At 38.4% G+C, this 12448-nt stretch overlaps 3 protein-coding genes and 1 non-coding gene across 4 annotated transcripts in view; 3 read left to right on the forward strand and 1 right to left on the reverse strand.

Annotated features, from left to right (window-relative positions):
* Positions 1-3679, forward strand: part of LOC106065639 (potassium channel subfamily K member 12-like) — a 134676-nt gene extending 130997 nt beyond the window's left edge. The window contains exon 2 of the mRNA XM_056023647.1: positions 2359-3679. Within this exon, the coding sequence (XP_055879622.1) occupies positions 2359-3260 (902 nt within the window). The 3' untranslated portion in view covers positions 3261-3679. The remainder of the gene's footprint in view (positions 1-2358) is intronic.
* Positions 3680-3830: 151 nt separating this feature from the next.
* LOC129925144 (TRIO and F-actin-binding protein-like) lies at positions 3831-7436 on the forward strand. The gene is made up of 2 exons (XM_056023648.1): positions 3831-5605; positions 5648-7436. The coding sequence occupies exons 1-2, from the start codon at positions 4690-4692 to the stop codon at positions 5830-5832; spliced, it is 1101 nt and encodes a 366-aa protein (XP_055879623.1). The 5' UTR covers positions 3831-4689; the 3' UTR covers positions 5833-7436.
* A 3114-nt stretch (positions 7437-10550) lies between these two features.
* Positions 10551-11332, forward strand: LOC129925015 (zinc finger protein 570-like). The gene is made up of 2 exons (XM_056022874.1): positions 10551-10587; positions 10677-11332. The coding sequence occupies exons 1-2, from the start codon at positions 10551-10553 to the stop codon at positions 11330-11332; spliced, it is 693 nt and encodes a 230-aa protein (XP_055878849.1).
* A 226-nt stretch (positions 11333-11558) lies between these two features.
* Positions 11559-11630, reverse strand: Trnaw-cca (transfer RNA tryptophan (anticodon CCA)). Its single transcript has one exon. It is a non-coding gene; the product is annotated as a tRNA-Trp (tRNA).
* Positions 11631-12448: the final 818 nt, after the last annotated feature.

Genomic DNA, 12448 nt, shown 5'->3' on the forward strand with positions numbered 1-12448 from the left:
GCCAAAGTTTGAAATAGGGATCTTGATTTAGGTCAGTGAGATATAGCTACTGCCAGATTCCAACTGATAAATTCTAATAAATACGAAATAACTCATGTCGCTGGAGGTTGGGGTTTTTCTTTCAAAGCTATTTCCTTGTTAATTTTCTAATGTGTTCTTCATCAGTAACCGGAAGTCGACTTAAAATTTGAAAACTAACTTTCTATACATTATACATTATTTTCTGTCTGAGAGTGTGCTGAAAACTTTTGTTTACTTTTGAGATATAAAGACGAGCATCGTGTGACCGAGGCATTGTGAAAATTTGTCAACACTTGGCGATCTTGGCAATAAACTAAACAATGTCAAGGTGTCAGGACTGAGTTCTGGTCAGCCTGGGTCTCCTGTTTACTGTAGAGGAGAAGGGGGGCAATTCAGGTTGTTGATTTCAAAACTGTTATTGTTTTGGGTTGTTTTTATTTGGTGAGATGTTTTGTTGAACACAATGTAACTCATGATAAGGCAGTGTGTTTTTTGTTCCTAGTCCAGGACAGTTGGACTTTTTGGATATATATAGTCTAAGTGTAGACTCTAACTATTTTTCTGTATTATAGTGCAAATAATGTAATTAAACATGTTATATGTCGGTAAAGTGGCATTCTGAATCTTAGTTTGTCGTTGTATGTGTCATTATGGTATTGTCCAGGACTTGGGTATATTTAGCATGACACATACATATATTAGAGAGAAAATGAGTCTTGACACAAGGAAACTGCATTGAACCTCACGACACCTTCGTTACCATAGAAACAGATCTAACCCATATGTCACAAGGTCTAAGAGGGATATTTTTTTCTTTTAGACAAAGCCCTTATAGAATTAATATTTCATTCTGGCAGAGTTCTTTTCTCTTGGCTAAATTGGTCTTGTGACGTGGTACACATGTACACATGTGTTTAAATGTTCATCAGCGAAAAGAATTTCTAACGTAGGAGATTTCTATACTATACTTGCAACCTATCAATGAGATGTTTTTATTGCTGACAGCCCAAAATGTATTAAATATATGCAGATACATTTGAGTAATATTAAGAAATTTACTTTACTTGTTTTTTGTATTTTAAGATCAATGTAAACAATCAGAAAAAGAAAAGAAATGACACTGACCTATATTTAACCCTTCTGTTTTGTCTGTGATTGTGGATAGATGTGGTAGATGATCTGCTGCAAGGAGTAAGGCCTAATAACTTGAGACCCTCTTGAAGTGACCGTTTGATTTATCAGTCCCTTTTTTTTTTCTTGTAATTCACTGTGTGTTCATTAGACATGAAAGCAGGTTCAAGTAGGTCAAAGCAGTTTCAAGTAGGTCAAAAAGCAAACAAATGTGTACGTTCTCGATAACCAACGCATCTCTAAGAGAAGACCTTGACCAGTTGTTGTGTAAACAAATACAGAAAGGTCAAGGCTATAATCAATACAATTTTCCGAGAAAGTGTCAAGAACTAATGTGTACATGCCAGAGAGTTCAACTTTTGGCGAGATTGACCATTATTATTTGCCAGTATGATTTCAATCAATATTTAATATGGAAGGCCTATATATTATACAGTTGATAATAACTAGGATCGAGTGAGATTTGGTACCGGAACACTGGAACGTGAACCTTTAACTTGCTTTCTGTAAAGTTTATAATTGTAGCCATTTAAAATTATTTGCTCTCTAATATACAGAAATATGTCATTCTATAATTGAGCAAACTAATGTCATTTGTGGACTGAAACTTTACTGAATATGTTTTACCATTTGGACATCACAGAGATGATACACGACACTAGTCTTGATAACAAACAGATGCAAGACACTAGTCTTGATAACAGTCAGATGCGAGACACTAGTCTTGATAAGAGACAGATGCGAGACACTAGTCTTGATAACAGACAGATGCGAGACACTAGTCTTGATAGCAGCCAGATGCGAGACACTAGTCTTGATAGCAGACAGATGCAAGACACAAGTCTTGATAACAGACAGATGCAAGAACTCTTTTGTTTACCATAGCAATAAATCATTTTTAAAATTTAACTTTCTGATGTGATCTTCACATGTACTGCGTAAGAGTCAAACTTTCTGATGTAATCTTCACATGTACAGTCTGAGGGTCAAACTGTGGTAGGGAACATATATTTCGTTCTCTATCGTTATAATGTTTTGTTTTGTGCAGGCCCAATGCACAATTGTAAGAAAAATTTCCTCAAGGATAATATAAATATATTATAATTATTAGTATTATTATTTATATCATTATTATTATTATTGTTATTATTATCATTATTATTAATGAGAGGCTCACATTGACAGAAATTATTTTCTTCTCTTCAGGTTTTGGAATGACAACACCACGAACACCCTCGGGAAAAATTTTTCTGGTCTTCTACGGATTCTTCGGCTGCGCTGGAGCCATCTTGTTCTTCAATTTGTTCCTGGAGCGTATCATCACCTTCCTGGCCTACATCCTCCGAGCCTTCCACGAACGCAGCATGCGAAAAAAGGGTCTGCTCGGGAGAAGGAGGTCTAGCCAAGGGTCTGAGGACGAACAGTTGGATTCGTGGAAGCCTTCCGTGTACTGGGTCATGCTCATCCTTCTGATCGGCGCCCTGACGGTGGCACTGTGCGCCTCGTCCATGTATTACCCGGTAGAGGAGTGGACGTATTGGGAAGCCATGTACTTCTGCTTCGTGGCGTTCGCCACTATCGGTTTCGGAGACTACGTGGTCAGTCAGAAGTCGGATTATCCTAATGTGGTACTGTACCGGCTGGGGAACTTTATGTTCATTGTACTAGGCTGCTGCTGCGTGTACAGCCTTTTCAATGTGACCTCCATTATCATCAAGCAGCTCCTGAACTGGATGCTGAGGAAGATGAACTGCGAGTGCCGCATACGAAAGCCCCCGCTGACCCGGCGCAACGCCATCACGCCCGGCCACCTCCAAAAGGGCGCGCCACCCACGGCAGGAGCCTCTACTGGCAAAGCTCCAACAGTGACAGTCACAGACGGAGACAGTGACTCCGAGTACCGGAGAAACTCAGGGGAGATGATCTCTATGAAGGACTTCCTACAGGCTAATAAGATCAGTCTCGCCATGATGCAGAAACAGCTTTGGGAGACGTCCCAGAGGGCGGGCTCTTACCATAACAACAACAGCGGATTCCAAGGTGGTGTCGGCCCACTCGCCATTCTGAACAGAAAACTGGGCCAGGATGAATACGACCCTAATTCGTGACGAAAGACCTAACGGCTTATTGTGAAATGACACTGAAAGTGCTTTTTTTCTGGGTCAGGGTCAAATGTGCTCTAGAAACTAGCTGCACAAGCTGATGTAGCTCGCAACTACAGCAGCTGATGCAACTCTGCAATTACACTAGCTGATGTAACTCTGAAACTACACTAGCTGATGTAACTCTGAAACCACACAAGCTGATGTAACTTTGTAACTAGCAGCTGGAGCCCTAGAAGATTAGAGCATTAATGTGTACTCTTAACTCTAGCTAATACTTGGTACATTTCCAAAGACGTTGGGACATCATTATTCCCCTTGAAGTTACCCCAACACCAAGACAAGAGTTAAGGAACGTTGATTAGGCAACAAATTATAGAGGCCTAGTTTGAATTAGTTTTTATTATTTCTATTATTATTATTATTTTATTATTATAATTATACTAGTATTATTTTTATTATCGTTACTATTATTTTTGTTTAGAAAGACAAACGATTAATCTATTGCCCTATTTCTTTGTTCTCGTCTGATCGATTTCATTTCAAAACTACACAACATATGGTTCAGAGCTCTGGACATGGGGATGTAGCTGAAGTTGTGGATGGATCATTGTTGCATGACTAATCGGACATATTTCTGTTACTAATTACATTGTTGCATGACTAATCAGACATATTTCTGTAACTAATTACATTGTTGCAATTTCTACGCCTGGACATTCAATGTGGACTACTGTTGCTATAGTCATAAAGTGTTGGCCATTGATCTTTATATCTCTCAGTTGTCTGGCGTTCTCCACCATGCGAACATGTTATTTATTTCCTAATCATTTTTACCATATTTACACTTTTTAAAAATTCACTTTATCATCTTTCTTTCTCCCTCTCTTCTTTCTCTTTTTCTCTCTTCTCTTTCACACCATTCATTCATGTGTGCCGCTGGTCGTCCACTTTACGGTATACGGATATATACAAACGCGACATGAAGCTCTTCAAAATCGACACTAACAGCTGGGGAAAAGTGGCACATGGAGAGTGAGCATAAAGGAAGGGTCTCCGATTGCAGATGCCATACACAAAAGTAGTAGAAAGAAGGGTGAAAATGCAATGGCGCCTGGCGATTACAGATGCCCAACCTGTGACCGCAGCTGTGTATCAAGGTTTTGCCTCTTTAGTCACACAAGAAGCTGCGAAGGGAAAAGATCATCTCTCGAGACGTAAAATGCCACAGATTGTCTCTCTTTTTCATTTTTCTTTCAAATATAAATCATTTTTTCATTTTCTCTCCTGCTGATCTATTAATGTTAACCACAGTAGAAGGATTATATCAGACAGCTATTACTAGACAAACTACTTTACGATAGAACACAGCCTACGTCAATGGAGGTAATGCACGCAAACACTCTCCCCGAGACTACGTCAATGAAGGTATTGCATGCAAAGTCTCTCCCCGAGACTACGTCATGGAGGTATTGCATGCAAAGTCTCTCCCCGAGACTACGTCAATGGAGGTATTGCACGCAAAGTCTCTCCCCGAGACTACGTCAATGGAGGTATTGCACGCAAAGTCTCTCCCCGAGACTACGTCAATGGAGGTATTGCACGCAAAGACTCTCCCCGAGACTACGTCAATGGAGGTATTGCACGCAAAGACTCTCCCCGAGACTACGTCAATGGAGGTATTGCACGCAAAGACTCTCCCCGAGACTACGTCAATGGAGGTATTGCACGCAAAGACTCTCCCCGAGACTACGTCAATGGAGGTATTGCACGCAAAGACTCTCCCCGAGACTACGTCAATGGAGGTATTGCACGCAAAGACTCTCACCGAGACTACGTCAATGGAGGTATTGCACGCAAAGACTCTCACCGAGACTACGTCAATGGAGGTATTGCACGCAAACACTCTCCCCGAGACTACGTCAATGGAGGTATTGCACGCAAAGACTCTCACCGAGACTACGTCAATGGAGGTATTGCACGCAAAGTCTCTCCCCGAGACTACGTCAATGGAGGTATTGCACACAAACACTCTCCCCGAGACTACGTCAATGGAGGTATTGCATGCAAAGACTCTCACCGAGACTACGTCAATGGAGGTATTGCATGCAAAGACTCTCCCCGAGACTACGTCAATGGAGGTATTGCACGCAAAGACTCTCCCCGAGACTACGTCAATGGAGGTATTGCACGCAAAGACTCTCCCCGAGACTACGTCAATGGAGGTATTGCACGCAAAGACTCTCCCCGAGACTACGTCAATGGAGGTATTGCACGCAAAGACTCTCCCCGAGACTACGTCAATGGAGGTATTGCACGCAAAGACTCTCCCCGAGACTACGTCAATGGAGGTATTGCACGCAAACACTCTCCCCGAGACTACGTCAATGGAGGTATTGCACGCAAAGACTCTCCCCGAGACTACGTCAATGGAGGTATTGCATGCAAAGACTCTCCCCGAGACTACGTCAATGGAGGTATTGCACGCAAAGACTCTCCCCGAGACTACGTCAATGACTACGTCAAGTGCTTGAACACAAAAACATTGCGAAGATCGTTGCTCCTACATCTTCTCTGAGACACTATCTGATAGCCAACAACGCTGATTTAAAATATTTCTGTTTCTGCACTGATCATAAAGACTAAATACAAACTGCGTGGTCGAATGGGACCTTGCAGGTCACCGAAATAAATCTTCACAAAATTTTGCATTAAAAAAAAGGAAATCACTCTGACTCTGCCAGACTTCAAGATTAGTTCCAGTGAGCCCAAAGGACACTGTAGGAACCACACAATCCCCGCCCAGTATGTGACCATAGAGGGTTCCTATTTGAATTAGTAGCTAAACAAGTAATGCCATTTATTTTACTGTGGTTTTGAAATTAGCATGTCATACGTTTGTTTCTGAGCTACAAGTTTTGCAATGATTGTTAAAACAAAATCAAACCAGTTTTAGTTCTCATTTAATAGAATCCATTGTCCATAGTTAAGACATCTACTCAGTTTCACCAAATGTTTAGTCGACTCTTTGTTACAGCTCTATCTCCCACAGCTTTACTCATTCTACAAACTTTGTTTCATATCTTTGAAAAATAAAACAAATCCTCTAGTTGATACAAAGCATATAGTCAGGTAACATTTATGAAATGCCATTATTTTGAAAATATGTTAAACCTGCTTTTCGTTTCATGTCTCACAGCCTGACTGTGATTATAGCAAATCAATGTGTCAACCATTTGTATGAAACCTCGATGGATTCTAATCAATTCTATTCTTACCATTACGTTCTCAGCTATCATTTCTTTGCACTACTGCAATATCCCAGAGAGATTGCGTCATATTGAATCATCTCGACCTAAAAGAATTATTTAAAACTTCATCCTTGAAAGAATGTAGTCACTTTGAATGTTGAAAACTATTTCCTCCAAAGCAACAAACGAATGTGTTGATGTCCAACCTTTCAGGTGTCCAAAGACAAGAAAAAAGCAAGAAATCTGAAAACATTTGTTTATCATCTAGGTTAAAATGACATTAAAATAATTACTAGATAGTTCCAGGGCATTTTTTTTCCAAGATAAGCTTCTAAAAGCCTCCCATTTAATAAATTAGGTATAAGGCAGCGACTTGATTTTAAAAACAAATTACCCATAAAAAGCAGTGTTGTCCATTCAGAAATGGTCAGTTCAGCAACAGCACAGACAAGCCAACCTTTCGGCTTAGCAGATGTATGGTTCTGCTGAGGAGTTGGAGGTGACTTCACTGTTAGTCACGTTCATAGTCTGATAGAGAAGACGTTTAGCACTGTATCATAGGTTCTCCTACACTGTAGTACCTGAGTGTATTGGAAACTATTTCAAGATGACGTTGTATCAGGCTGGATGTCACGTACCTATACATTCTGTACAGCAGTTTTCAGTTCTGACTGAAATAGTTTGTTTTTTTACAAGCCTCGTGTGTGTGTGTGCGCGTGTGTGTGTTGAGTGAAAAATTTTATTCTTTTTGTTCCAATACTTAAAGTAATAAATTACTTGGTAGAATCAAACGTTTATGAGTTTGTTGAAACATCAATGTCTGTTGTACAAGTTTGTCTGTTGTACAAGTGTGTCTGTTGTACAAGTTTGTTTGTTGTCTGTTGTACAAGTTTGTATTTGTACACGTTTGTCTGTTGTACAAGTTTGTCTGTTGTACAAGTTTGTCTGTTGTACAAGTTTGTCTGTTGTACACGTTTGTCTATTGTACAAGTTTTTCTGTTGTACAAGTTTGTCTGTTGTACAAGTTTGTCTGTTATACAAGTTTGTCTGTTGTACAAGTTTGTCTGTTGTTTGTTTGTTGTATGTTGTACAAGTTTGTCTGTTGTCTGTTGTACAAGTTTGTCTGTTGTATGTTGTACAAGTTTGTCTGTTGTACAAGTTTGTCTGTTGTATGTTGTACCAGTGTTTCTGTTGTATGTGTTTGTCTGTTGTACAAGTTTGTCTGTTGTGCAAGTTTTTCTGTTGTATGTTGTACAAGTTTGTCTGTTGTACAAGTTTGTCTGTTGTATGTTTGTTGTATGTTGTACAAGTTTGTCTGTTGTACAAATGTGTCTGTTGTCTGTTGTACAAGTTTGTCTGTTGTACAAGTTTGTCTGTTGTATGTTGTACAAGTTTGTTTGTTGTACAAGTTTGTCTGTTATACAAGTTTGTTTGTTGTACAAGTTTTTTTGTTGTCTGTTATACAAGTTTGTCTGTTGTACAAGTTTTGTCTGTTGTACAAGTTTGTCTGTTGTACAAGTTTGTTTGTTGTCTGTTGTACAAGTTTTGTCTGTTGTACAAGTTTGTCTGTTGTACAAGTTTGTCTGTTATACAAGTTTGTTTGTTGTACACGTTTGTCTGTTGTACAAGTTTGTCTGTTGTACAAGTTTGTCTGTTATACAAGTTTGTCTGTTGTACAAGTTTTGTCTGTTGTACAAGTTTTGTCTGTTGTACAAGTTTTTTTTACAAGCCTCGTGTGTGTGTGTGCGCGTGTGTGTGTTGAGTGAAAAATTTTATTCTTTTTGTTCCAATACTTAAAGTAATAAATTACTTGGTAGAATCAAACGTTTATGAGTTTGTTGAAACATCAATGTCTGTTGTACAAGTTTGTCTGTTGTACAAGTGTGTCTGTTGTACAAGTTTGTTTGTTGTCTGTTGTACAAGTTTGTATTTGTACACGTTTGTCTGTTGTACAAGTTTGTCTGTTGTACAAGTTTGTCTGTTGTACACGTTTGTCTATTGTACAAGTTTGTCGGTTATACAAGTTTGTCTGTTGTACAAGTTTGTCTGTTGTTTGTTTGTTGTATGTTGTACAAGTTTGTCTGTTGTCTGTTGTACAAGTTTGTCTGTTGTATGTTGTACAAGTTTGTCTGTTGTACAAGTTTGTCTGTTGTATGTTGTACCAGTGTTTCTGTTGTATGTGTTTGTCTGTTGTACAAGTTTGTCTGTTGTGCAAGTTTTTCTGTTGTATGTTGTACAAGTTTGTCTGTTGTACAAGTTTGTCTGTTGTATGTTGTACAAGTTTGTCTGTTGTACAAGTTTGTCTGTTGTTTGTTTGTTGTATGTTGTACAAGTTTGTCTGTTGTACAAATGTGTCTGTTGTCTGTTGTACAAGTTTGTCTGTTGTACAAGTTTGTCTGTTGTATGTTGTACAAGTTTGTTTGTTGTACAAGTTTGTCTGTTATACAAGTTTGTTTGTTGTACAAGTTTTTTTGTTGTCTGTTATACAAGTTTGTCTGTTGTACAAGTTTTGTCTGTTGTACAAGTTTGTCTGTTGTACAAGTTTGTTTGTTGTCTGTTGTACAAGTTTTGTCTGTTGTACAAGTTTGTCTGTTGTACAAGTTTGTCTGTTATACAAGTTTGTTTGTTGTCTATTGTACAAGTTTGTTTGTTGTACAAGTTTTTTTGTTGTCTGTTATACAAGTTTGTCTGTTATACAAGGTTGTCTGTTGTACAAGTTTGTCTGTTGTACAAGTTTGTCTGTTGTACAAGTTTGTCTGTTGTACAAGTTTGTCTGTTGTACAAGTTTGTCTGTTATACAAGTTTGTCTGTTGTACAAGTTTTGTCTGTTGTACAAGTTTGTCTGTTGTACAAGTTTGTTTGTTGTTTGTTGTACAAGTTTGTCTGTTGTACAAGTTTGTCTGTTGTACAAGTTTGTCTGTTGTACAAGTTTGTTTGTTGTCTGTTGTACAAGTTTGTCTGTTGTACAAGTTTGTTTGTTGTCTGTTGTACAAGTTTGTCTGTCACACCATTTACATTATAATGCTTGGTTTTAATTTGTGTCTTGTCTGTACGTCCCCCTCCTCCTGAGGACACGGAGGTACATGAGAACCTTGTATGTAATTTAAAACGTTACAGACTTTGTGATGACATCAGAACCTTGTATGTAATTTAAAACGTTACAGACTTTGTGATGACATCAGAACCTTGTATGTAATTTAAAACGTTACAGACTTTGTGATGACATCAGAACCTTGTATGTAATTCAAAACGTTACAGACTTTGTGATGACATGAGAACCTTGTATGTAATTCAAAACGTTACAGACTTTGTGATGACATCAGAACCTTGTATGTAATTTAAAACGTTACAGACTTTGTGATGACATGAGAACCTTGTATGTAATTCAAAACGTTACAGACTTTGTGATGACATGAGAACCTTGTATGTAATTCAAAACGTTACAGACTTTGTGATGACATCAGAACCTTGTATGTAATTCAAAACGTTACAGACTTTGTGATGACATCAGAACCTTGTATGTAATTCAAAACGTTACAGACTTTGTGATGGCATCAGAACCTTGTATGTAATTTAAAACGTTACAGACTTTGTGATGACATCAAGTACTACATAAAAAAAATTTCTAAGATCGCTGTCCCTTAGTGACAGTTGAGAATCAGAATAGGAGAAATAGAATGAGAATGAGAGAAAGAGAGAATGAGGAAGCTTGAGGAGAGAAATAGAATGATACAGTGAATGAAAGAGAATGAGATAAACGTGTGAGTGAGAGAGAGATAGGGAGGGAGGTAGGGAGGAAGAGAAAATTTAATCAATAAAAAAATAGAAACAAAAATATAGAACAAGAAAGACGTGGAAGAAATGAAAGAGCAAGAGAGAGGGCGGGGGGGGGAGATAATATATAATGTAGATATTATAGTTAGATAGACAGACAGAGAGAGCAAATAAAGTATGAAGAATGAAATGTAGTAGGTGATCAAATATTAGAGCTTTCGTTTATTAAGCAGAAAGGCCTGGATTTAAAACCTGGCTTTGAAGACATGAAATGAGGCATGTCACTGTACCAACCACATTACATCCTGGTCATCCGGTCACTATTTTAATCAATACATATGTTACTGTCACCGGCGACGCAGTCTCTTTAATTGTGGTGTATATATACATGCACTAGAAATAGATCCATCCAATCAAGTCAATTTAGGGGAGAGGGCTGGTGATCAGCAACATGACCAAGTCTATTCAGGGGAGAGGGCTGGTGATCAGCAACATGACCAAGTCTATTTAGGGGAGAGGGCTGGTGATCAGCAACATGACCAAGTCTATTCAGGGGAGAGGGCTGGTGATCAGCAACATGACCAAGTCTATTCAGGGGAGAGGGCTGGTGATCAGCAACATGACCAAGTCAATTCAGGGGAGAGGGCTGGTGATCAGCAACATGACCAAGTCTATTTAGGGGAGAGGGCTGGTGATCAGCAACATGACCAAGTCTATTCAGGGGAGAGGGCTGGTGATCAGCAACATGACCAAGTCTATTCAGGGGAGAGGGCTGGTGATCAGCAACATGACCAAGTCTATTCAGGGGAGAGGGCTGGTGATCAGCAACATAACCAAGTCTATTCAGGGGAGAGGGCTGGTGATCAGCAACATGACCAAGTCTATTCAGGGGAGAGGGCTGGTGATCAGCAACATGACCAAGTCAATTCAGGGGAGAGGGCTGGTGATCAGCAACATGACCAAGTCTATTCAGGGGAGAGGGCTGGTGATCAGCAACATAACCAAGTCTATTCAGGGGAGAGGGCTGGTGATCAGCAACATGACCAAGTCTAAGTCTATCAGACGTGATTTAGTTCAACATCCGGGGACTAATTTATGTCTGAAAGATTCTCTTTCCTTCCACAACGTGACACCATACTGAAAAAGTGATAAAAAAAATATATGTGTATAACCTATAACCCTTGTAAAAAAAAAAAAGATGAAATTAAATCGGAAGAACACTTGTAAGAAAAAAATTGTTATTAAACTTCAAATGTTTGCGAAAATAAAAAAAAACACTTGACCCTGACGTGATTTGAACACGCAACCTTCTGATCTGGAGTCAGACGCGCTACCGTTGCGCCACAGAGTCCTATGACAACAAGAATTCAAAATCTGTTGTAAATAAAAGTTTTCAATGAACAAGGACAAAGACCGAAAAGAATGAATTCCTGTAGTGTTGACTTTTAATGTCAGCTAGATGTAGTGCGTGTAGAAACTATATAGAAGCTAGTTTAAAAAACAACAACAGAGCTTACATTAATTGTATCAATTAGTTTGAATCAATCATGTAATTAATTTTTAATTAATAGATTTGGACTAAAAATAATTAATTAGTGCTGTTGAATATTTTTAGCGGCCCCCGAAAGGGGAATAGACGCTATCAGTTTTGGATCTTTTAAAGTTCTGATGCAACAGCTACTTTTTTCTTTTCTGAAAGCGAAAATTTAATTAGCATCTTTTTTGTTTATAAAAATACACCACTTTTACAACTGTTCACTATAATAGTAACAAACACGAGAGAAAGGGAAATGACTATTTACCATATTTTAACACATTTATGCAATTGGTTTTAGATTTATTTTTTAACAAATGCACTATAGGGTAGCATAGGTTCTGAGGTTCCGTCATACTACCTGCTACATTTAGAAAAAAATGTTTACTTTTTTAACGAGAAAAAATCTTTTTCATATGTATATAACTGAAACATAATTTATAAGAATAATTAATAAATAGCTTTTCATATCGCGTGAACTGCAATATGGCAATCGTGTGGTCGGTAACTAAAGGAATTTTGTTTTTACGGAAATGTGTATTACATCTTGAGGCTTTTTATAAGAGATTGATCCTTAACAAAACAATTAGATAATCATTATATGACATCAGTTAGGCCAGGTTCACATCAAACTT

The sequence above is a fragment of the Biomphalaria glabrata genome, chromosome 3 (genome assembly GCF_947242115.1).
Source record: "Biomphalaria glabrata chromosome 3, xgBioGlab47.1, whole genome shotgun sequence".
Lineage (NCBI taxonomy): Eukaryota > Metazoa > Mollusca > Gastropoda > Planorbidae > Biomphalaria > Biomphalaria glabrata.